Here is a 21,084-nt window from a genome sequence, read left to right as displayed (position 1 = left end):
CCCCTGCGCACCACAAAGACTGTATTAGCCCACTGAGCTAAAGCCTTTAGTTTGGGGAGCTAACGCAAGTCTTCAGGTCTCCGACAAGGTTACTCATCACGTAACCGTTCACTGACCATTGGTATAACATTGACGTGTATTTTCAAATCCGGATCAGTATGAAAATTAAGTATTTCCTCTCAAAGTGAATTACCACAGTTGTTTACTTGCTTTTTTTTCTTGCTAATGACACCATGGCAACATTGTTGTCCAATTATGTATGTAAACATGATATATGATTACATACATGCATATTCATATAGTCAGATATTTTTGTTCGCCCACAAAACACAGACCTTTAAGTATAGAACAGAACAATGAATGTATGCGGCCAAACAACAGTTCATCACATCATTTACAGTAACGTCAGCGTTTTCAGAGTGCATGCCTACATCTAGAAATAAGAAACATATTCCGTGGCTCATTCTCACGGATTCAATCCCAGAAAGGCATTTTATAAGCTGTAACATTTGCATAATTGTGCATAAAAGGACACAATTGAAATTGACGGTGTTTGTGAATTACAATGATATGCTAAATGTCTGGTTGAGTTGTTTTGCTGATGCTAAGCCCAGCCACGCACCGGATCTCCAGTAGACAGTAGTGTTTTCTGACAATAGTGATGAACGGGTGAAAACTGGCCAACAACAATAACTCGCCACACAATAAGGCATGGCTATACATAAACAGATTTGTGTGCTAACTCCAGATCACGATTTGAATGACAATACTTTATGCTGCGCAATCACACAGCTGCTTTTTATAAAAGGACAGAGGCACAGAAAGAGTGACCATTGACTGTCTATCTGCCCCTCACGCAACCATGACAATGGGAAAGGTAAGTCAGGCACCCACCTGCATTCATACGACTGGTTTTATAGTATAACAGGAAAAAAACATCAAACATTTCGTTTTGTCCACCATATAATGACCACAACATACATCAGTTCATGTAAGATACATTTTTTTATGCTTTAAAATGTTTACACTCCCCTTTGCAGATCATCTTCTATGAGGACAGGAATTTCCAGGGTCGGCACCATGAGTGCATGAGCGACTGTGCCGACCTGCACTCCTACTTCAACCGCTGCAACTCCATCAAGGTGGAGAGCGGCATGTTCATGGTCTACGAGAGGCCCAACTACACTGGCCACCAGTACTTCCTGAGGAGGGGAGAGTACAATGACAACCAGCGCATGATTGGCATCAACGACTGTATCAGGTCCTGCCGCATGATCCCCATGGTAAACCCAGTGTAGATGCCTCAAACACAGCTCATCACTAGACCCATCTCACATTGCAATGTGTTTTTATAGAAGAGCACCAATGAAAACTTCTTGATGTTCCTCAAGGCTCTGTTTCGGCCCCACCTATTTTGCTGTATTGTCTTGTTAATAATTGACCTCTAATTTGTAGTAATGTAAAAACCCAATATGACCTCTATTTCATCGTCCTGTAGCACCGCGGCTCCTACAGGATGAGGCTGTACGATCGCCCCGACATGAGTGGCCAGATGCAGGAGCTGAACGACGACTGCCCCAATGTCCAGGACCGCTTCCGCATGTCCGACATCAACTCCTGCAACGTGATGGACGGCCACTGGCTCATGTACGACCAGCCCAACTACAAGGGCAGACAGTACTACCTGAAGCCTGGCGAGTATCGCAGACCCAGCGACTGGGGTGGCCTGAGCCCCAGGATCGGATCCCTCCGACGGATCTCTGACTCCAACAACTAAAAGTTCTATGTTCCATTTCTGTTCTCAATAAAGCTGCATGTTCAACCAAACAGTATGTTCAACCAAACAGTATGTTCAACCAAACAGCATGTTCAACCAAACAGCATGTTCAACCAAACAGCATGTTCAACCAAACAGTATGTTCAACCAAACAGTATGTTCAACCAAACAGCATGTTCAACCAAACAGTATGTTCGACCAAACAGTATGACTCCAAACAGTATGTGTCTCCAAACAGTATGTGTCTCCAAACAGTATGTGTCTCCAAACAGTATGTCTCCAAACAGTATGTGTCTCCAAACAGTATGTGTCTCCAAACAGTATGTGTCTCCAAACAGTGAACACTTGTGCAGGTGCTTCTAGAACCATCCACAGAACACTGAGGGATTTGTATTCAATATTTAGTGTTACAGTATCATGCACTTTAACAGCATTATATAACAATAAATGTACGCATATGCATGGTAGAGTACGCTGGTAGTTCCCATAGGAGGACGGGCTACGCTGGTGGGAGGAACTATAGGAGGACGGGCTACGCTGGTGGGAGGAACTATAGGAGGATGGGCTACGCTGGTGGGAGGAACTATAGGAGGATGGGCTACGCTGGTGGGAGGAACTATAGGAGGACGGGCTACGCTGGTGGGAGGAACTATAGGAGGATGGGCTACGCTGGTGGGAGGAACTATAGGAGGACGGGCTCATCATAATGGCTGGAATGGAAGCAATGGAACGGCTTAAAACGCACTGTTTTCATGTGTTTGATACTATTCCAATGATTCCATTCAAGCCATTACAACATGGAAGACGGTTCAAAAATACAACGTTAACATCATCAGATGCACCTTTTATGTTGCAATGTTGCAATATAATCCATTCCCATTCTGTAACTCAAGTTATTCAATCAACAGTGCTGACTATGAGTTGCCCAGACATTTCCCTATTGTATCATGAATGAAAATATTAGCAGATTCTGCTGAGTACAGATGTAGGATCTTAATTTGAGCCAGTTTGCTACAGCAGGAAAATAATCCTGCAGCAACAGGAAATTTGAATTATTATGTGGATTATAATTTATGGGATTGGGGTTGATACATTTTTCGTAAGGGATAACCACATCTGAAATGTCAAAGTGGTAATGACAAACTTCAAAAGCCTTTTTTAATGCATTGCAGGAAAGTTCACCAGAAACAGGGTGATCAAATTAGGATCCTACATCTGTAACACATTACACAAATGTGTGCAAAGCAAAATATGTAAGGTATTCATTTCATATAATTCTCAAATTGTCATGAACAGCCTGTTCATGACAATAACCAATGAATACAAATATTTGATGTGAGATATTTAGGGTACACACATGGTCTATTCTAGGTCGATTCACTCCACAGTTTCACTCAGCAAACCACGGTAATATGGGAGTTCATTCATGGTAAAAACCTTTTAAAAGTTCAACCAACCTAACAGATACGTTTGCATATTCATTCTTTCTCCGTGGTTTAAAATACAAAAGGCAGGAAAAAGGGCTCTAATGTGTGGATGGATTTATTTCAACATGATTTCCCATTGGTCATTGATTCAAGAGTCATACATTCAGCTTCTTACATATCAATACGTCTGATGGAACCCACTCTGGCGCTCATGCTTCCCCACTCGTTGTATCTCCTGTACTCTCCCGGGGTCAGCAGGTACTGGCGCCCCCTGTAGTTGGGGTGCTCATACAAAAGCCAGGAGCCCTCCATCACATTGCAAGAGTAGATGTCATTGTAATGGAAGCGCTCGTAGAGGTTGGGGCAGTCGTCCGTCAACTCCGTCATCTGTCCTCCGAACTCGGAGCGCTCGAAGATTCTCATACGGTGAGATCCCTGATGCTGTGGATACAGAGAGGAATGTTATTGGGATGATACTCATGTGTAACCATCTCAGAAAAATATGTGGTAGACTACATCCAACCTCAGTCAGTGGAGGCTGATGGAGGGAGAAATGGGAAGGATAATAAGCCTGTCCTCCCCATTTCTTTCTCCACCAGCCTCCACTGCTCAGAATCCAGCAGTTGATTTCCTGTAGTTTTGGGATCAAACTATAAAGGTCCAGAAGTCCCTGTAATACTTTAGAATCCCTCCAATACTTCAGAGTTAACGGGATCTCTTTAACCTCTTCCTTAATTCGTCTCTTACCTGGGGGATCATGCGGCAGGACCTGACGCAGTCATTGAAGCCCATCCAACGCTGGTAGTCGGAGAACTCGCCTTCCTTCAGGAAGTACTGATAGCCCATGTAGCTGGGCCTCTCGTACACCATCCAGTTGCCGCTCTCCACCTTGATGGAGTTGCAGCGGCTGAAGTGGGCATGTAGGTCAGAGCATTCTCCACCGCACTCATAAGAGTGACCCTGGAAGTTTCTGTCTTCGTAGAAAATGATCTAAAAAACAGATCAATTGAGGTGTTTTATTGTGTAAGACCAGATCTCTTCCCCAGCAGTAAGCCCCAAGATTTAGAATTCCTTTGAAATATTGTACAGACTAAAATTCCTGATCAGAGGCACACATTACCTTTAATGAATCTCATCCCCTTTTATTGATTTCGGTAGAATAATCTATGGAGGAATGCAGAGGCACAACATATGCATAGCATAAAAACCAGCCTTACCTTTCCCATTGCGAAGGTTAACTTTGGTCTCACTGGCACTCAGCAAGGGTTGGGAGGTGCGTCCTCTCTTTATAATCCATGGATCAACGGCAGTATTGTCATGTAAATAGTTGGACTTTTAACATGTCAGCGTTTTTTTCCGCCAGAATGCTGTGAACACTGCAATGTATTTTTGTCTTAGGTGGTCAACACAGTAAGCATTTCTACTTTTCAACAAAGGCTTATTTTATTTAGGATGATTGTAATTTTAAAATGTCTTGTAGATGAGTGATCATCTCTTGACGATTACAACCATGTTGTTTTAGACTAGATTGTGTTTTGATATGAAGACTGGTGTCTTCCAATCTGAGTAATACAAGTGTCCAGTTTTGTGTACCAACCCAGGTTAAAACATTATAGTAGTGATAATGATGTTTTCCTGTATGTACCCCATCTTATTTTATAGAAAACAAAGTACACAGTACATTTGGAGGGGGAGTTCTTTATTTAAAAAATTGAAACTCTGAAGGGAAAACTTGATGGCATGGATTTAACATAAAAACACTGTAAAACATATCATTGAATAATTCATCCAATGTCAAGTCATTACATTTGTTTATATAGTCAATGTGCCTTGAGATACTTATTCAGTTCCTCTACATTGTGACGTTTTGATAAAACCAAGAAAACGTAATACTCTAATTTAATGCTATAATTCAAGGCTGTTCAATTCTGGTCCTGGAGGGCCAAACCACTTCTGGGTTTCATCCTCTACTTCTAATCAGGGACTGATTTAGACTTGGGACACCAGGTGAGTGCAAATTAACTACCAGGTAGAAACAGAAAACAGAAGTGGTTTGGCCACACTAATTTAATATGTATAATAAGTCTGTTTCTGTAATCATCTTTTGTAATGAATCACCTGGCAATGCCCATACTACTGTCATGACGTTGGCCTGGGGGTAGGTTTATGACAGTCATAAATACCTCTTCCCCCCCTTTTTCCTCTCTCTACCCTACTGATGTTACATTTGCAAAACCCTTGGTTAACATAGAGATTCTGGTAACATCAGGAGGTGGGGAGAAATGAACTATATTCTGGTAATCCGACCAATTGAACATATGCGGTGGTACTTAATGAATATGATGTCAGTTCGGTTGTCATCTGAGACATTCTCATCAATGATAAGATGACAAACTCTACAGTGGAAAGTCTACACTTCAGAGTTATCGGATTCACATGGAATTGTTGTTCAATATAAATGTTTGAATATGAAATTATTTGTGATGGGATGAAATGTGATTTTAGCTTCTAAAATGTGAGATGTGGGTTTTCATAAGGTAGGGCTCTGCTCAATCAGTGGCCCGCCCCTGTGAAGGGACATGGGCAATAAAACTTTTCAAACACGCCCTCCTCTCCCTTCCTATATAAAGCCTTGACGACAATGTAACCTCCTGTTCCGAGGATGTGAAGACGACGGTCCGATGTCAGAATGGTTCAGATAATAACTACAGAACAAAGCCAACATCAGCGTGAGCTTTGGTTGCGAATGGTATGAACTTTGAACTCTTATTCACTACAGAAGTGATACCTCCTAGCCGTTGAGTTAGCAACAGCAGCTGCAAATGCAGGTTAGGAAGGAACAGACAGAGTATCCCGTCTACCACACAACGACGTTACTACAACGTATTCAATTTACCAACAGAGACATTCTTCAAAGGAGAAAGGACTTGGTTGGGCAACACGGCCTTCCATCTACCACCAACCTACCGAAGCGCAGATCAGAGTAAATATTTATTGCATTTTCCTTTTCCAAATGGGCGGTAATTTAGAATGCATAGGATACTGTATTTACGATAGCACAGCTTCTCCCTTTGTTCCTCAGTCTTCCCACTCTTTCACTCAAACCCAGACCCTTTTCTTTTGTGTAACCAGCTGTCATATCTGTTCTGCCCGCTAGGGACGTTTTCCTTTATGACGTAATTTGTAATCAAGTTATGATTAATTATGTGTATGTGTAATTCTGTGTGATTAGTTAGGTATTTAGCAAATAAATAATTAAACCCAATTTTGTATTGCTGATTCAACTTGTTAGCCAGGGTTTGTGCAGATAACCAAGAATTTACAACTTTCAGTTGAGACTGAATTAAGGTGAGGATTAATATTGACTGCTATTGATGTAAAATATTACTAGGTCTTTAAGAGTTTTTTCGGAAGATAACAGCTCTATAAATATTATTTTGTGGTGCCCCGACTCTCTAGTTAATTAAATTTACATGATTAGCTCAATCAGGTGACATTAATTACGGAGAAATTATTTTATAGAATAGCATGTCATATCACTTAATCCGGCAAAGCCAAAGACACGACACTACCCACAATTATGCTTTAAATAGTGTCCCTGCTACATTAAATGTTAATCTCAGCAAAATGGAGGTATCAAAATAGTTGAAGCATTTGTACATACGTGAGGAATGCCACTGCAAGGCCAGCTAGGGTAAACAGTAGCTGGTGTTGGCCAAACAACAGCCCTTGCAGATCTGGGTCAGAGAGGTAAAGTAAACAACAGCCCTTGCAGATCTGGGTCAGAGAGGTAAAGTAAACAACAGCCCTTGCAGATCTGGGTCAGAGAGGTAAAGTAAACAACAGCCCTTGCAGATCTGGGTCAGAGAGGAAAAGTAAACAACAGCCCTTGCAGATCTGGGTCAGAGAGGAAAAGTAAACAACAGCCCTTGCAGATCTGGGTCAGAGAGGAAAAGTAAACAACAGTCTTTGCAGATCTGGGTCAGAGGTCAAGTAAACATTGACCAAAACATCTGCTCTATCACTGTTTTCCCTGCAGAGATGACAACTTTGTCAGGTAAGATCAAGCTGTATGCAGAGCCAATACTTCTCTAACTATTACAATTGAACTGTTGTCTGTATCCATTATCTATCTAATCTACATGTTGTATTTAGAGTCATTACAAACCCGCTCCCGTGGGGATGTTTGTGTTCATTTAGTGTTGCAGTCGACCTTTTATACATTGCGTATTTACAGTTGATCCACCCTTCATTTCTATGGGGTCAGCATAATAAACTCTGTCTCTTTTAGCTTTTGTTGGCTTCAAATCCTCCTACTGTGAGATGTTCTATAGGCTTAATCCCTCCAAGGTTTTAATACTAGTACGTGTCGAAACAAAGACAAAGTGACGCTACTAAACGATGGGGAGATTCTAGTACGTGTCGAAACAAAGACAATAAAGTGAAGCTACTAAACGATGGGGAGATTCTAGTACGTGTCGAAACAAAGACAATAAAGTGAAGCTACTAAACGATGGGGAGATTCTAGTACGTGTCGAAACAAAGACAATAAAGTTAAGCTACTAAACGATGGGGAGATTCTAGTACGTGTCGAAACAAAGACAATATAAGTAACAAACAAGTTGATGTGTTTATAAGTCACAAGCAACATTCTTTATAACAAAAGGGTGGATTTGAAGCTTTATTATGTTCTTTAACCACTTTGTAACCTCATATATAACCTCTTCAGCACCATACATAACTTTGTAACCTCATATATAACCTCTTCAGCACCATACATAACTTTGTAACCTCATATATAACCTCTTCAGCACCATACATAACTTTGTAACCTCATATATAACCTCTTCAGCACCATACATAACTTTGTAACCTCATATATAACCTCTTCAGCACCATACATAACTTTGTAACCTCATATATAACCTCTTCAGCACCATACATAACTTTGTAACCTCATATATAACCTCTTCAGCACCATACCGATCAGTGGAGGCTCCTCAGAAGAGGAAGGAGAGGACCATCTTCCTCAGTGAATTTCATAAAAAAATATATATTTTTAAACATTTAAAAAGTTATGCTTTTTAGATAAAATTATAATAAATATAATCACGTCACCAAATAATTGATTAAAACACGCTCTGTCGAGGCGGTCTAAGGCACTGCAGTGCTTGAGGAGTCACTATAGATCTGGGCTTGTTCCCAAACTGTGTCGCAGCCGGCCATGACCAGGAGACTCATGAGGCGACGCACAATTGGCCCAGCGTCATCCGGGTTAAGGGAGGGATTGGCCAGCCGGGATGGCCGTGTCCCATCGCGCATGCACACTGACACGGTTGCACGTTGTACAGTGTTTCCTCCGACACATAACCCGGCTTCCGGATTAAGCGAGCAGTGTGTCAAGAAGCAGTGGAGCTTGGCAGGGTCATGTTCGAGAGGATGGCGGGAGTTTTGCTTCTCCCATGTCCGTACGGGAGTTACAGCGATGGGACAAGACTATAACTATCAATTGAATATCACAAAATTGGGGAGAAAAAGGGTTAAAAAATAAAATAATACAAATAAAGTAAATCAACTCAATACACTCTGTAGGGAAGCACCACGGTGTAGCCGGAGGACAGCTAGCTTCAGCTAGCTTCTTGACATCAATACAAAACATCAAAACATCAATACAAAACCTAGGAGTCTCATGGTCCTCACCACCTTCCATAGACTTACACAGTAATTATGACAACTTCCCGGGGGATGTCCTCCAACCTATCAGAGCTCTTGCAGCATGAAATAACATGTTGTCCACCCAATCAAAGGATCAGAGAATGAATCTAGTACTGAAAGCATAAGCTACAGCTAGATAGCACTGCAGTGCTATCTACAGTGCTATCTAGATAGCAAATGCAGCTAGCTAGTTTAGTCTACTCAAACACCCTGCTCAAACAGAGGTATGCTATGTCACTGTAGCTAGTCAAGGCAAGCTTTTGCTTTTAAGTGATAAACTGCTTACACTGTAACGTTACTGCATGATTGTAGCGGTTTTACCAGCGTGTTAGTTCTATTAGCTATGTTGACTATGATGTTACTTTAGCTAATATAGTGACAATGATGTAGGCTGTGTGTAGCGGTTATGATATGGTTTGGCTTGGAAAGTTTTTTTCACCTGGTCACAAACAGCTGATGTGTTGCGCATTATAGTCCATAAGCGAAGGGAAAAGGTGAGTGGAGGAGAGCGCATAGATGCGAGAAAGAATAGAATGTGGCTGCTATGAAAGCGAACTGTGTTTACACGTGATCAGGGGTGTGTAAATTCCACCGATTCTGTTGAAAATCGGGGATAAACATACCTGAATTTGTCCAATAGAAACTCTTGTTTGCAACTGTGGGACTAATGATTACACCATATATCAGCTAGATGCAGGCGAGAGTGATGGCTTCAAAGTATGTTCGGTGTGAACACACAAAAGACATTGATTGCCAAAACTCTGTTCATAGGTGCTCTTGGCAAGCAAACGTCTGACAATCTCACTGGTGTGTGGGAACAACTGGGAACTTATTTAGTTTTAATTATGACTCCTGATGACATCATAGAGAGTCATTTTCTTAGGACATTTTTTTCTCCATATTTTTGACTACAGAACATGTAGATATTGGTATCAGTGGGGGTCAGTGCAGTTTAAGATGAGGCCGATATTCTTTTTCAGGAGCATGGCCTTATTTCTATTACGGCATATTGGATGACTGTCATTCATATTCCGTTCTGCCAGTTCAATGTAACAGTGATAGGTTTAGGCTACTACATGATACTTGAATTTTCCCTATACCCATCATGAGGTTGCTACAACGTAGCCTATGAATGAAAGTTTACAGTCTTGTTAAAATACTCCAAACTAGAAGGTAGCAGCAGTGTTGCATTCTTCAGCTTAGTTTGACAATGCTAGTTCCTATGTATTTTGTTTTGTAGGTATCCAATGTTAGCTAACTAGCTAGCTGTGCTAATGTTGCTATTGTTGTAGAATACCCTTGGTGATCCTTGCCAGATGGCCAAAGCTAGATAACTAGCTAGCAAGATGACAAAGAAACTATTTCATTCACTCTCCATAATCCCATGCTGCCAGTGGCATTTTTTTGTTAGCTAAACCTTTAGCATGTAATTCGCTAGCCAACACAATATCTTTTTTCCTTTTTGTTGTTACTCCTCTCGGCTCCCCCAATTTGTGCTCTCTGATTGGCTCGAAGTCAAGTTGTCGGCCACTGAGGAGGGTTGTGATTCTACAAGTAGAAATGGCATGTTCGTCGGTATGCAGCAGGAACGTTTTTTTGTTCTAGAAAGAGAAGGGACAGCCTCCTTCCTACCTATCAGCAGTCTATCAACAGTCAAATTCTCAATGTGTTTCATTCTTTAGGGGGAAGGTGTTTGCCTTCTCTCAGCGTCATCGCAAAACTCATATTTTTTCAAAATACATCTCTTGATGGACAAGTTTAATGATTTCTAAATAACAAAACTACAAAATTAACTAACGGACAGAACCTAATGTTTATTTTGGTTGGAATATTATGGGACATTGGAGCTAACAACCCCTGGCCATTTGAAAACATGCACGGCTGGAATTTAGGCCTTGGGCCAATTCAATAAGAAACTGGCCTGGCTCTATGGAGGCTATTTGGGACCTGCAGACCACCGTACACTTCCATGCCAAACTATTAATGAGGAAGGGACCAACTAGTGGCGTCAACTAGTAGAGTTTTGGTTAACTCAGAAAAAGGCCCACAGACCTAGTACAAATCATTTCTAATTGCAAATAAATAAACAAAAAATAGATATGTTTTGTTGTCACATACACCAGATAGGTGCAGGAAAATTAGGTATTTTATAGGGTCAGCCATAGTAGTACAGCGCCCCTGGAGCAAATTAGGGTTAAAAGCCTTACTTGTCGGCTCAGGTACTCAAACCAGCAACCATTTGGTTACCAGCCCAACGCTCTAACCACTAGGATACCAATGAGAAGAGTTTTCAGTGTTAAGAGAGGAAGATGATTTTAGAGTAACTTGAAGTATTACTGTATGTTGACATTGGGTTTGAATATTAAAAATGGAATCTGGATATGATTGGTATGGGCTTGTAAGTATACAGATGGTTTGAAGATACATCAATAATTTCACTCTGCTGCTGGTGATTCTCTGATCCCTCTCTACGCAGGCGACACCATTCTGTATACATCTGGCCCTTCTTTGGACACTGAGTTAACTAACCTCCAGACGAGCCTAAATGCCATACAACTCTTATTCCGTGGCCTACAACTGCTCTTAAATGCTAGTAAAACTAAATGCATGCTCTTCAACCGATCGTTGCCCGCACCTGCCCGCCCTTCTAGCATCACTACTCTGGACGGTTCTGACTTAGAATATGTGGACAACTACAAATACCTAGGTGTCTGGTTAGACTGTAAACTCTACTTCCAGACTCACATTAATCATCTCCAATCCAAAATTAAATCTAGAATCGGCTTCTTATTTCGCAACAAAGCATCCTTCACTCATGCTGTTAAAACATACCCTTTGTAAAACTGACTATCCTACCGATCCTCGACGATGTCATTTACAAAATAGCCTCCAACACTACTCAGCAAATTGGATGCAGTCTATCACAATGCCATCCGTTTTGTCACCAAAGCTCCATATACTACCCACCACTGCGACCTGTATGCTCTCGTTGGCTGGCCCTCACTTCATATCCTTAGCCAAACCCACTGGCTCCAGTTCATCAATAAGTCGTTGCTAGGTAAAGCCCCGCAGCACCCACCTGCAGCACGAGCACCAGCAGGTATATCTCACTGGTCACCCCCAAAGCCAATTCTTTCTTCGGCCGCCTTTCCTTACAGTTCTCTGCTGCCAATGACTCGAACAAACTGCAAAAATCCGTGAAGCTGGAGACTCATGTCTCCCTCACTAGTTTTAAGCACCAGCTGTCAGAGCAGCTCACAGATCACTGCACCTGTACATAGCCAATCTGTAAACAGCCCATCCAACTACCTCATCACCATATTGTTATTTATTTATCTTGCTCCTTTGCACCCCAGTACCGCTACTTGCACACTCATCTTCTGCTCATCTATCACCCCAGTGTTTAATTTAACATACTGTAATAATTTCGCCACTATGGCCTATTTATTGCCTCACCCCCCTTATCCTACCTCATTTGCACACACTGTATATAGACTTTCTCTATTGTGGTATTGACGGTATGTTTGTTTATTCCATGTGTAACTCTGTGTTGTTGTTTGTGTTGCACTGCTTTGTTTTACCTTGCCCAGGTCGCAGTTGTAAATGAGAACTTGTTCTCAACTGGCCTACCTGGTTAAATAATGAAATGTAATTATTTTTTTTAGAATATGAATATATAAATTATGTGTTGGAGAAAAATATACCATTACTGCTGTTTTGGAACCACAAGAAGAATCAATGATCATCTTTTTGTTATAGATTGCAAGTATATTTTCTTGGGAATAGATTGTATGTAACATTATTTTGTATTCAAATATTAAATTACCTGAAACATTGAATGAATTGAATTTGAGATGGATGTGTCATGACTGGCCTGTTTGGATCAGGACCACACTCCTACAAGAGACATCTCTCACACCCATCAGAAGGTGAGAGATCGAGAGGTATGGAGGTGGTGGGGGGGGGGGGGGGGGTTATGACAACATGCCCATTGTAAATCTTAAAGCAGCTAACAAAATCCCTTTGTCCTCTCAATATGGAGGAAGAGAATGTATGATGGGCCTATGGAGAACCTACCTCAGAACAGTAACGATCGTCATATTGAGGAGACCAAAGCGCAGCGTTGTGTGAATGCATGATTTAATAAAAGACAGAAAACCACAACATACACTAAAACAACCGTGACCGCTAAAGAAACTCTGTGCTAACATGCAACATCACATAGACAATAACCCACAAAATACCCAAAGAAGATGGCTGCCTAAATATGGTTCCCAATCAGAGACAACGATAAACAGCTGCCTCTAATTGAGAACCAATCTAGGCAACCTTAGACATACAAAACACCTAGATGGTAAACAACCCCATAAACCTACAAAACCCCTAGAGAGTACAAAAACACATTCTTTACCCATGTCGCACCCTGACCTAACCAAAATATATAAAGAAAACAAAGAATACACAGGTCAGGGTGTGACAGTAACATGCAATAAACGGACTCTGGAACAATATGTTTCGTCAGCCAAACTGGTAGTAAATGACGATAGATGGAATATGAAAATGAATGTCGTTTTTGTTATGTTATTAAAAGTGAAATGACGACGTTATAACGAAAACATTGTAACTTGAAGAGTTTTCACAATATGTACCTGATGTTTGCATACTGTACATTGTGTGGAAAATGCCCAGATCAAGTCAAATGTTTTTATAAAGAGGAAATGTGAAGTTAGTTGTCTAAATTGTATTTGAGTAAAATCCAGAGCTTGCCTCGTCACTAGTTACACCCTAAAGGCGGAAAGACCCATTTCTGACCCGAGGGGATAAAACATGTTAAGAATTATCATATCAGACTAGGTGGCCACCAGCTGCAGCCAAGGTCCGATTAGTTGTAACCCCAAAACGTAACACGAGGTTGAAGAAGACAAAGGAACGTCTTAATCTACGGATGAGTAGCTGTGTCTAAGAGGGTGAATTCAAGCAGGACCACCTGGTTACCACTCTCCAAAGAATTGTGTGTCTACACTGCTTTCATTCCTACACTGGAGCCCCTGAGCTACACAGCTGACCGTACTCAGAAGACCACCTTTCAGAACAAGGCTAGGAAACAGACCACGAAGAGAAAGGACACTGACATCGTGTGGACAATCAGAGTGTTACGCCCGGTAACAACAGAAGTGTCGCCATCAGAGGAGAATTCAGAACTCGGACCCCATCGGAGTCCTTCGACACATAATTACATTATTATATTCTGACCCATGAGAGCGGCAGTTCGGGTTACGATTAGGGTTAAACTAAACATAGTTTACAAATGTACCCAAGTGTGCTTTTCTCTCGTACCCTCTCTCTTTCTCTCTCTTTTGAAATCCCCATTTTGTGTAACGTGTGATATTGTGTTGGCCCGCTAGGGACCTGTTTCATTGTACTAAGTTCTAATCAATGGCCTAGACTGTGTGTATGTGTATCTTATATTATAATTTTAGCTTGTTAGTAAATAAACAATCACCTCAGTTGGTGTGGTACGGACTTATTTAGTGGGTTTGTGCAGATTCCCAGGTTATGCGATGTTCAGGATGAGACTGTAGTGGAAATTCATTCATTAGCGACAGTTGTAAAAATCGATATTCTGATATTCTTTGAGTTAATTTGGGAAATAGAAACTCAATAAAACCAAACTTTCCCATGGTGCCCCAGATGAATGACTTAAATAATTACCTGATTCATTTAATCACGTAATTATAAACCATGAATAATTCGATGAGCAGTAGTCGTCACATTAATCAATACAACGTCACGTCACGACCGATGCTTTTATACAAGCCTTTATTGTCAACCTAATATTCACATCAAACAGTGAGTTAACAAGAATCCATGATACGCCTCATAGACTGCCATCTCATGTTGCCCATGCTTCCCCCCATGTTGCTGAAGTTCCTGTACTCTCCAGGCCTCAGGTACATCTGCCTGCCTCTGTAGTTGGGCTGCTCGTACATGAGCCAGTGGCCGTCCATCACGTTGCAGGACTGGCAGTCGGACATACGGTAACGGTCCATCATGTTCTCACAGTCATCCATCATCTCGTGCATCTGGCCTCCAAAGTTTTCCCTCTCGTAGATCCTCATCCTGAACTGGCCACTGTGCTGTAATGGAAAACCACAACAACCAAAGCCATTAGAAAAATTGCTAAATGTTAACACATTTTTTATTATAAAATGTTATTCCAATTATAACAATTTTATCCAATCCAAACTACTATCAGTGATAACAGAAACATATGAATTAGTTGTTTATTTACCATGGGGATGTTACGGCAGGACCTAATGCAGTCAGACATGCCCATACGCTGGTGGTCACCATACTCTCCTCTCCTCGCAAAGTACTGGTTTCCCTGGAAGTTGGAGCGGTCATACACCATGAAGCAGCCGCTCTCCACCCTGCAGGAGTTGCACCTGCTCAGGTAGGAGGTCAACTCAGGGCAGTCTGAGCTGGTCTCATAGGAACGACCCTGGAAGTTCCTGTCCTCGTAGAAGATGATCTGGAGGTTAAAAGAAACAACAATATTGACTCCAAACAGTAATACGACAAGTTCAAAATTCAAGTTCAACTGCAATTTTGAAAGTTTCTTCAGTGGTGAGGGGCTGTAGGTTGGCGTACCTTTCCCATGGTCATGGTGACTCTTGCTTGGGTAACAGATCTATGGTGATACTTGGCCTGAACATGTATAGCTTATTCTCCGTCCTTGGGTACTTTTATACCTGGCTTAACGTCAAAAGAACCCCCAGCTCCATTGTGAAAAGTCCCGAGTTGGCATAATGGCATAGGGGCCCCTTTACACAATGGTTTCCAGCTAAACCCTTTATAACTCCCCATTGTGTGTATTTGTGAGGTGGGGTCCATTGTTGGATTGTTGCTGTGTGAATGACAGAGAGAAAACAAGAAAATTCTCTGATCATTTACTTCAAAGGGCACCCCATCTACTGTATAATATTATTATAATAACATTACATTATGCACATCATAATGAGTGAGGGATAGGAGAGAGCAAACTTTTTGTTATGAGAGGCTGGTCATGTATACTGTACATTGCCTCTCAATTTAACACACTGACATGTCCTGTCAGAGAAATCACTGAAAACAATATTTGATCTAGATGATCTAGATGTTCAGTGATAAGTGATTGATTGACTGGGATTAGGTTTTTCATTTCAAAGTGAAAATAGGCTAAATGAACATATTTCCTGTAAATTATTACACGAGTAATGTACAGGTAGACAACGTTATGGCTGGCTTTTGTTTTCAGTGAATCTCTAGTTCCCTGAGAATCTCTAGTTCCCTGAGTGAAATGGAAAACCAATTTGCAGTCTTGAACTTTGATTGGAAATCAGTTCAGTTGATACTTTAATTCTGAACAGAAAAGTATTTATAAATACAAATTGGTCAAAAATGACCAATAGTCAAACAAAACTGAATTTGTTGCAAGAAATGAAGCTATTATATATCAGTTCTTGGTGTAGTGGTCTATATAGACTTATAGACTCCATTCCCATTTCACATACTCTGATTTGGACTCACACACCAACTGTTCTGTGCTCCAATTTGCATGCTCAGAGCACGGTAGCATGCATATTGAGAAATACCCAGTTAACCCAGTTAATCCATTTGAATCTGACCTTGCTATTGAATCTGACCTTGCTATTGAATCTGACCTTGCTATTGAACCTGACCTTGCTATTGAACCTGACCTTGCTATTGATCCACCGTGCATTTAAAGGAACTACAGCTTGTAAGGCTTAGTAAAGTCTTTGTTAGCAATGAGATGCTATATAAAATATAGTAAAAGGGTTATGCCACATTTGTCAAAATACCAGATGGAATGTCCTTTAACCTTACCCTTTATCTAGTGCCATATTTTTAAAAATTGTATTTAACTGGGCAAGTCATTTAAGAACCAATTCTTATTTACAATGACGGCCTACCCCGTCCAGACCCTAACAACGCTGGGCCAATTGTGCGCCACCCTATGGGACTCTCAATCACGGCCGGTTGTGATTCCTTTAGCACTGAGATGCAGTGCCTTAGACTGCTGCGCCACTCGGGAGTTTATGGATTACTTGTGAAGCACGTGTGTAGTGCTTATAATGGCTATGAATGCCCTATAGAGCCTTTAGAAATTGTAGTTTGTTTAAAGTGTGTATTTCTTTTATCCAAATGTGATGTCAAGCAACAGTAAGTTAGTGTTTTAGGCAAGGTGAGCTCGTTGTTCCCCTCAGGATCTACTTTCCTTCTTCCTGGACATGCCTCACTTCCTGATTATGCCAGATATGTACTATTCCTTTAGTCACAGCATTCCAGTCACCCCCATTGGTTGAAATAATGTAGATTTGATTGAGTGATCTGACTGACATTTTAAAATGTGTTTATTAAATTTAAAAAAATAGGTTATTGTTTTGGTAGCCGTCATCTGTGTAAAAACATATTTGTTCATATTTTATATGAGGCATACATATAAGTGTATATATAATGTCTTATAATACAAAGAATTGTATCATACTTACTAATTGTTCATAAGTAATTATCCATCCTGATAATACATATAATGCGTTATAAGCCCAGAGAGCATAAAATGCATTATATCATTGCAAGAATGTGAAAATCTAGCAAAGAACACTCACATTTCGTGCTAGCTACATATTAGTGTTATATTTAGGTCAAAGCTTAATTTGCCTCGGCTAGCTTGATAATTATATGTTTAGCATCAGTCATGTCTTCAGCCTCTGCCAGCTTATTAGCAATCTTTCACAGTTAGCTGTGTTCCTAGCAAACAGTTAGCTAGCTAGCTAGGTAAGTGTCCGCAGGTGCCTAGCTTTTCCAAATATTTGTTGCTAGTTAACGTTAGCTACCCAGTCCTGCTAACTTGGGTAAATACAACACAGTGTTGGCTTGCAGCTCAGACATTTCTACCTTAGCCAGCTTGTTAGCTAGCTAGCTCTTAGATAATCACACAATGTTGTGCTGTTTGCAAATACCTCGTGCCACTAGAAATTTTAGCTAGCCAGCCAACATTAGCTAGCGACTCACTCAAATAGTCTAATCAAAGTGAATCAAAATCAAATCCAATTTTTGGTGTAGACTAACAGTGAAATGCTTACGGGTCAATTTACAACAATGCAGAGTTAAAGATGATATAAGCTGTAGCTAGATAAACTGTAGCTACTCTAATCTAGCTGCACCTTCCAAAATCCAGGGATCGAGCTAGCTAGCTAGTTTTCCTAGAGCAGGGGTAATGGCCGGTTTTAAATACCAAAAGGCTGATGCTATAAATCACGCTCAGTTGAAATTAATGCTGTTAAGTATCAATCAATCAATCACATTTAACTTCTTACATCAGCTGATGTCACAACGTGCTGTACAGAAAATCAGCCTAAAACCCCAAACAGCAAGCAATGCAGGTGTAGAAGTACGGTAGCTAGGAAAAACTCCCTAGAAAGGCCAGAACCTAGGAAGAAACCTAGAGAGGAACCAGGCTATAAGGGGTGGAGATTCTGGCTGTGCCGGGTGGAGATTATAACGTAACATGGCCAAGATGTTCAAATGTTCATAGATGACCAGCAGGGTCAAATAATAATATTCACAGTGTTGTCGAGGGTGCAACAGGTCAGCGCTGGAGTAAATGTAATTTGGCCTTTCATAGCAGATCATTGAGAGTATCTCTACCTCTCCTGCTGCCTCTAGAGAGTTGAAAACAGAAGGTCTGGGACAGAGCATTTTAGGTAGGTCAATAATGCATGATGCTTTTTAGGCTGATAATGCATTATAGTAATGTATTGTAAGAAAGCTATAACTACTTATGATACATTATATCTTATAGCGAGTATTATAAGGTACTATAAGTGTATTATAAGGCATTATTAAGGCACTTATAAGGAGTTATGTATGCTTCATAGAAATTATTACCACATATTCTATTTGATGAGTTTGTGTTTATATTATGGTAATGTTACACTTTTGGGGGATGGAAGTGGGAAGTGGTTTGATAAATATGGCCTGCCACTGTGTAGTGTGAAGGGTTGTGACAAGTTAGTCACAAGTTCTTAAGAGTGAGTGTGAATTTGTGAGTGATTGATTATGTCTGAGTAAGGACAGTATGATCTGTTGAGCTGAGCTTTCAAAGCTGAAGTTCCTCAAAGCTGAAGTTCCTTCCTCAAATCTGAAGTTCCTCAAAGCTGAAGTTCCTCATAGTAAACAAAACAATTGATCACTTGAGCACCTGTCTGATTTCCATGCTTCATCATTTTAGTTAATTACAGGACCTTCTTTGCCTTTAAAAAAAAAAGTGGCGTAGTCTTATTTCTTATTCACATCCTCATTTGGCGTAGTCGGCAGGATTCTGTTGTTAAGAGCTTATCTTGTCTAAAACACCCATACACAAGGCAGTGTCAAGTGCCTAGCATAGGCTAGAGGGTTTTTAAGACTTAAGGATTATAGAATTTGGGGGAAAAGGAACATTTTTGTTTACATTGTGTTTACAGACATTTCAGCTGATATTACTGTTTCTAGTGGTTGCAGTATAATCGTTACTTATAGTGGCTTTTTAGTGGTTAGAGTATTATATTGATATAATAGTAATTTACAGTGCAGTGGCTGGTGGAAATAAGGTAAGAAAATCACTGCAAAAAATGAAGGTTTAAAATGTTTATTAAAAAGTCGTTGCACTCTTTAAAGACAGCACATTTAAAAGGCAGCATCACTGCTGATGCGCCTCATGGACTGGAACCTCATTTCATCATTTCCCATTCCCATCTCTCTCGTGTTCCTGTACTCTCCAGGCCTCAGGTAGGTCTGCATGCCTCTGAATTGGGGCTGCTCGTACATGACCCAGTGGCCGTCCATCACGTTGCAGGACTGCATCTCGGGCATATGGTAACGCTCCTGGATGGAGTCACAGTCGTCCATCACCTCGTGCATCTGGCCTCCGAAGTTCTCCTTCTCGTAGATCCTCATCCTGAACTGGCCCATGTGCTATTGGAAAGAAAATAACACATTTCACGCATCTATTAACGGAACAGGATGAGCTTGGTTGATAGGATGGCATACAATGCAATATGCCACAATCTAAAAAGAATGAAAAGATAAGCACAATACGGTATAATTGTTATCCTTTTCATTCATTTGCGGTTGAGGCATTTAGCTGGATCTACACAACCGATGGCATGGGATGTGTTTTTATGTTGACTTTAGATTACATTTGAGGTGTGAAAACTTTAGACAGACTTAGATTTTGGAGGGTAAGATAGTTTTATGGCATCGATGATTGTGGTCATTGTGGTGTGGTTGTGAATAGTTGTGGTCTGTTGTGCTGTCTGCAGAAGTGCTTACCTGGGGGATCATACGACAAGACCTGATGCAGTCGTTGAAGCCTAACATGTGCTGGTACTCAGGGTACTCTCCCCTCCTCAGGAAGTACTGGTGGCCCATGTAGTTGGGCCGGTCGTACACCATGAACATGCCACTCTCCACCCTGCAGGAGTTGCACCTGTTCAGGTGGGAGGAGAGCTCGGAGCAGTCGCTGCTGCACTCATAGGAGCAGCCTTGGAAGTTCCTGTCCTCGTAGAAGATGATCTGGAGAAAGAGAAAGTATGCTTTGAAAGTCTAAACATCTTGACGTGAAACCAATTGATTTTGATGTGCAAAAACTCATACATTCTATCCCGTTCAGAAATTATTCTACATAATAATTGTAATGTGTCTGACAAAATCAAACAATGCAACCATGATTATAATTACAAGTCATTATAAGTAATCTGTAGTTATCATAGTGTTCTGAATCTAAAAACACACACATCAAGGATATATTCCCCATTGGAAATGGGCTCTGATGCATCCTAGATTCATAGTTCCAGTGCCAGATGGCGTACAGTTCAGCACTGTGCACAGACTTTGATCACAGCCCCACATTACAGTACCTTTCCGTTCATGGTCACAGTTATTAGATTTCTGTTGTTCTCCCTACTGGCGTGCTGCCTTTTATGCTTGATGTAGCTCCAGAAGAATCTACCGCCCAATTGTATAAAACGCTGAGTCAGCTGAGCAACACTGTACTGTACTCTACATCAACGCCACGCTCACGGCAAAGAGTTATCATTTAGTGCTCTGTAAGGTAAAAGGGTT

The 21,084-nt window shown here is 40.9% G+C and overlaps 3 protein-coding genes across 3 annotated transcripts; 1 reads left to right on the top strand and 2 right to left on the bottom strand.

Moving 5' to 3' along the window:
• The first annotated feature begins 747 nt into the window (after positions 1 to 747).
• Positions 748 to 1,827, top strand: LOC110527272 (gamma-crystallin M2-like). Its single transcript, XM_021608448.3, has 3 exons — positions 748 to 877; positions 1,041 to 1,283; positions 1,499 to 1,827. The coding sequence occupies exons 1-3, from the start codon at positions 863 to 865 to the stop codon at positions 1,775 to 1,777; spliced, it is 537 nt and encodes a 178-aa protein (XP_021464123.1). The 5' UTR covers positions 748 to 862; the 3' UTR covers positions 1,778 to 1,827.
• A 1,476-nt stretch (positions 1,828 to 3,303) lies between these two features.
• LOC110495581 (gamma-crystallin S-1-like) lies at positions 3,304 to 4,468 on the bottom strand. Its single transcript, XM_021570905.3, has 3 exons — positions 4,422 to 4,468; positions 3,952 to 4,194; positions 3,304 to 3,645 (listed from the first exon to the last, which is right to left on the bottom strand). The coding sequence occupies exons 1-3, from the start codon at positions 4,428 to 4,430 to the stop codon at positions 3,376 to 3,378; spliced, it is 522 nt and encodes a 173-aa protein (XP_021426580.3). The 5' UTR covers positions 4,431 to 4,468; the 3' UTR covers positions 3,304 to 3,375.
• A 10,254-nt stretch (positions 4,469 to 14,722) lies between these two features.
• LOC110527267 (gamma-crystallin M3-like) lies at positions 14,723 to 15,661 on the bottom strand. Its single transcript, XM_021608436.3, has 3 exons — positions 15,571 to 15,661; positions 15,212 to 15,451; positions 14,723 to 15,056 (listed from the first exon to the last, which is right to left on the bottom strand). The coding sequence occupies exons 1-3, from the start codon at positions 15,583 to 15,585 to the stop codon at positions 14,775 to 14,777; spliced, it is 537 nt and encodes a 178-aa protein (XP_021464111.1). The 5' UTR covers positions 15,586 to 15,661; the 3' UTR covers positions 14,723 to 14,774.
• Between the last annotated feature and the right edge of the window lie 5,423 nt (positions 15,662 to 21,084).

The sequence above is a fragment of the Oncorhynchus mykiss genome, chromosome 7 (assembly GCF_057628025.1).
Source record: "Oncorhynchus mykiss isolate SJ-2025 chromosome 7, ASM5762802v1, whole genome shotgun sequence".
Taxonomy (NCBI): domain Eukaryota; kingdom Metazoa; phylum Chordata; class Actinopteri; order Salmoniformes; family Salmonidae; genus Oncorhynchus; species Oncorhynchus mykiss.
Note: the sequence above shows the minus strand (reverse complement) of the source record. Positions and strands in the feature narration are given on the sequence as shown.

Bases quoted from the DNA above. Each gene is read 5' to 3' on its own strand.
- LOC110527272 (XM_021608448.3), top strand. The intron at 1,284-1,498 runs GTAAACCCAGTG...ATCGTCCTGTAG, and splicing joins CCTGCCGCATGATCCCCATG to CACCGCGGCTCCTACAGGAT.
- LOC110495581 (XM_021570905.3), bottom strand. The intron at 3,646-3,951 runs GTAAGAGACGAA...CTGTATCCACAG, and splicing joins CCTGCCGCATGATCCCCCAG to CATCAGGGATCTCACCGTAT.
- LOC110527267 (XM_021608436.3), bottom strand. The intron at 15,057-15,211 runs GTAAATAAACAA...TTTCCATTACAG, and splicing joins CCTGCCGTAACATCCCCATG to CACAGTGGCCAGTTCAGGAT.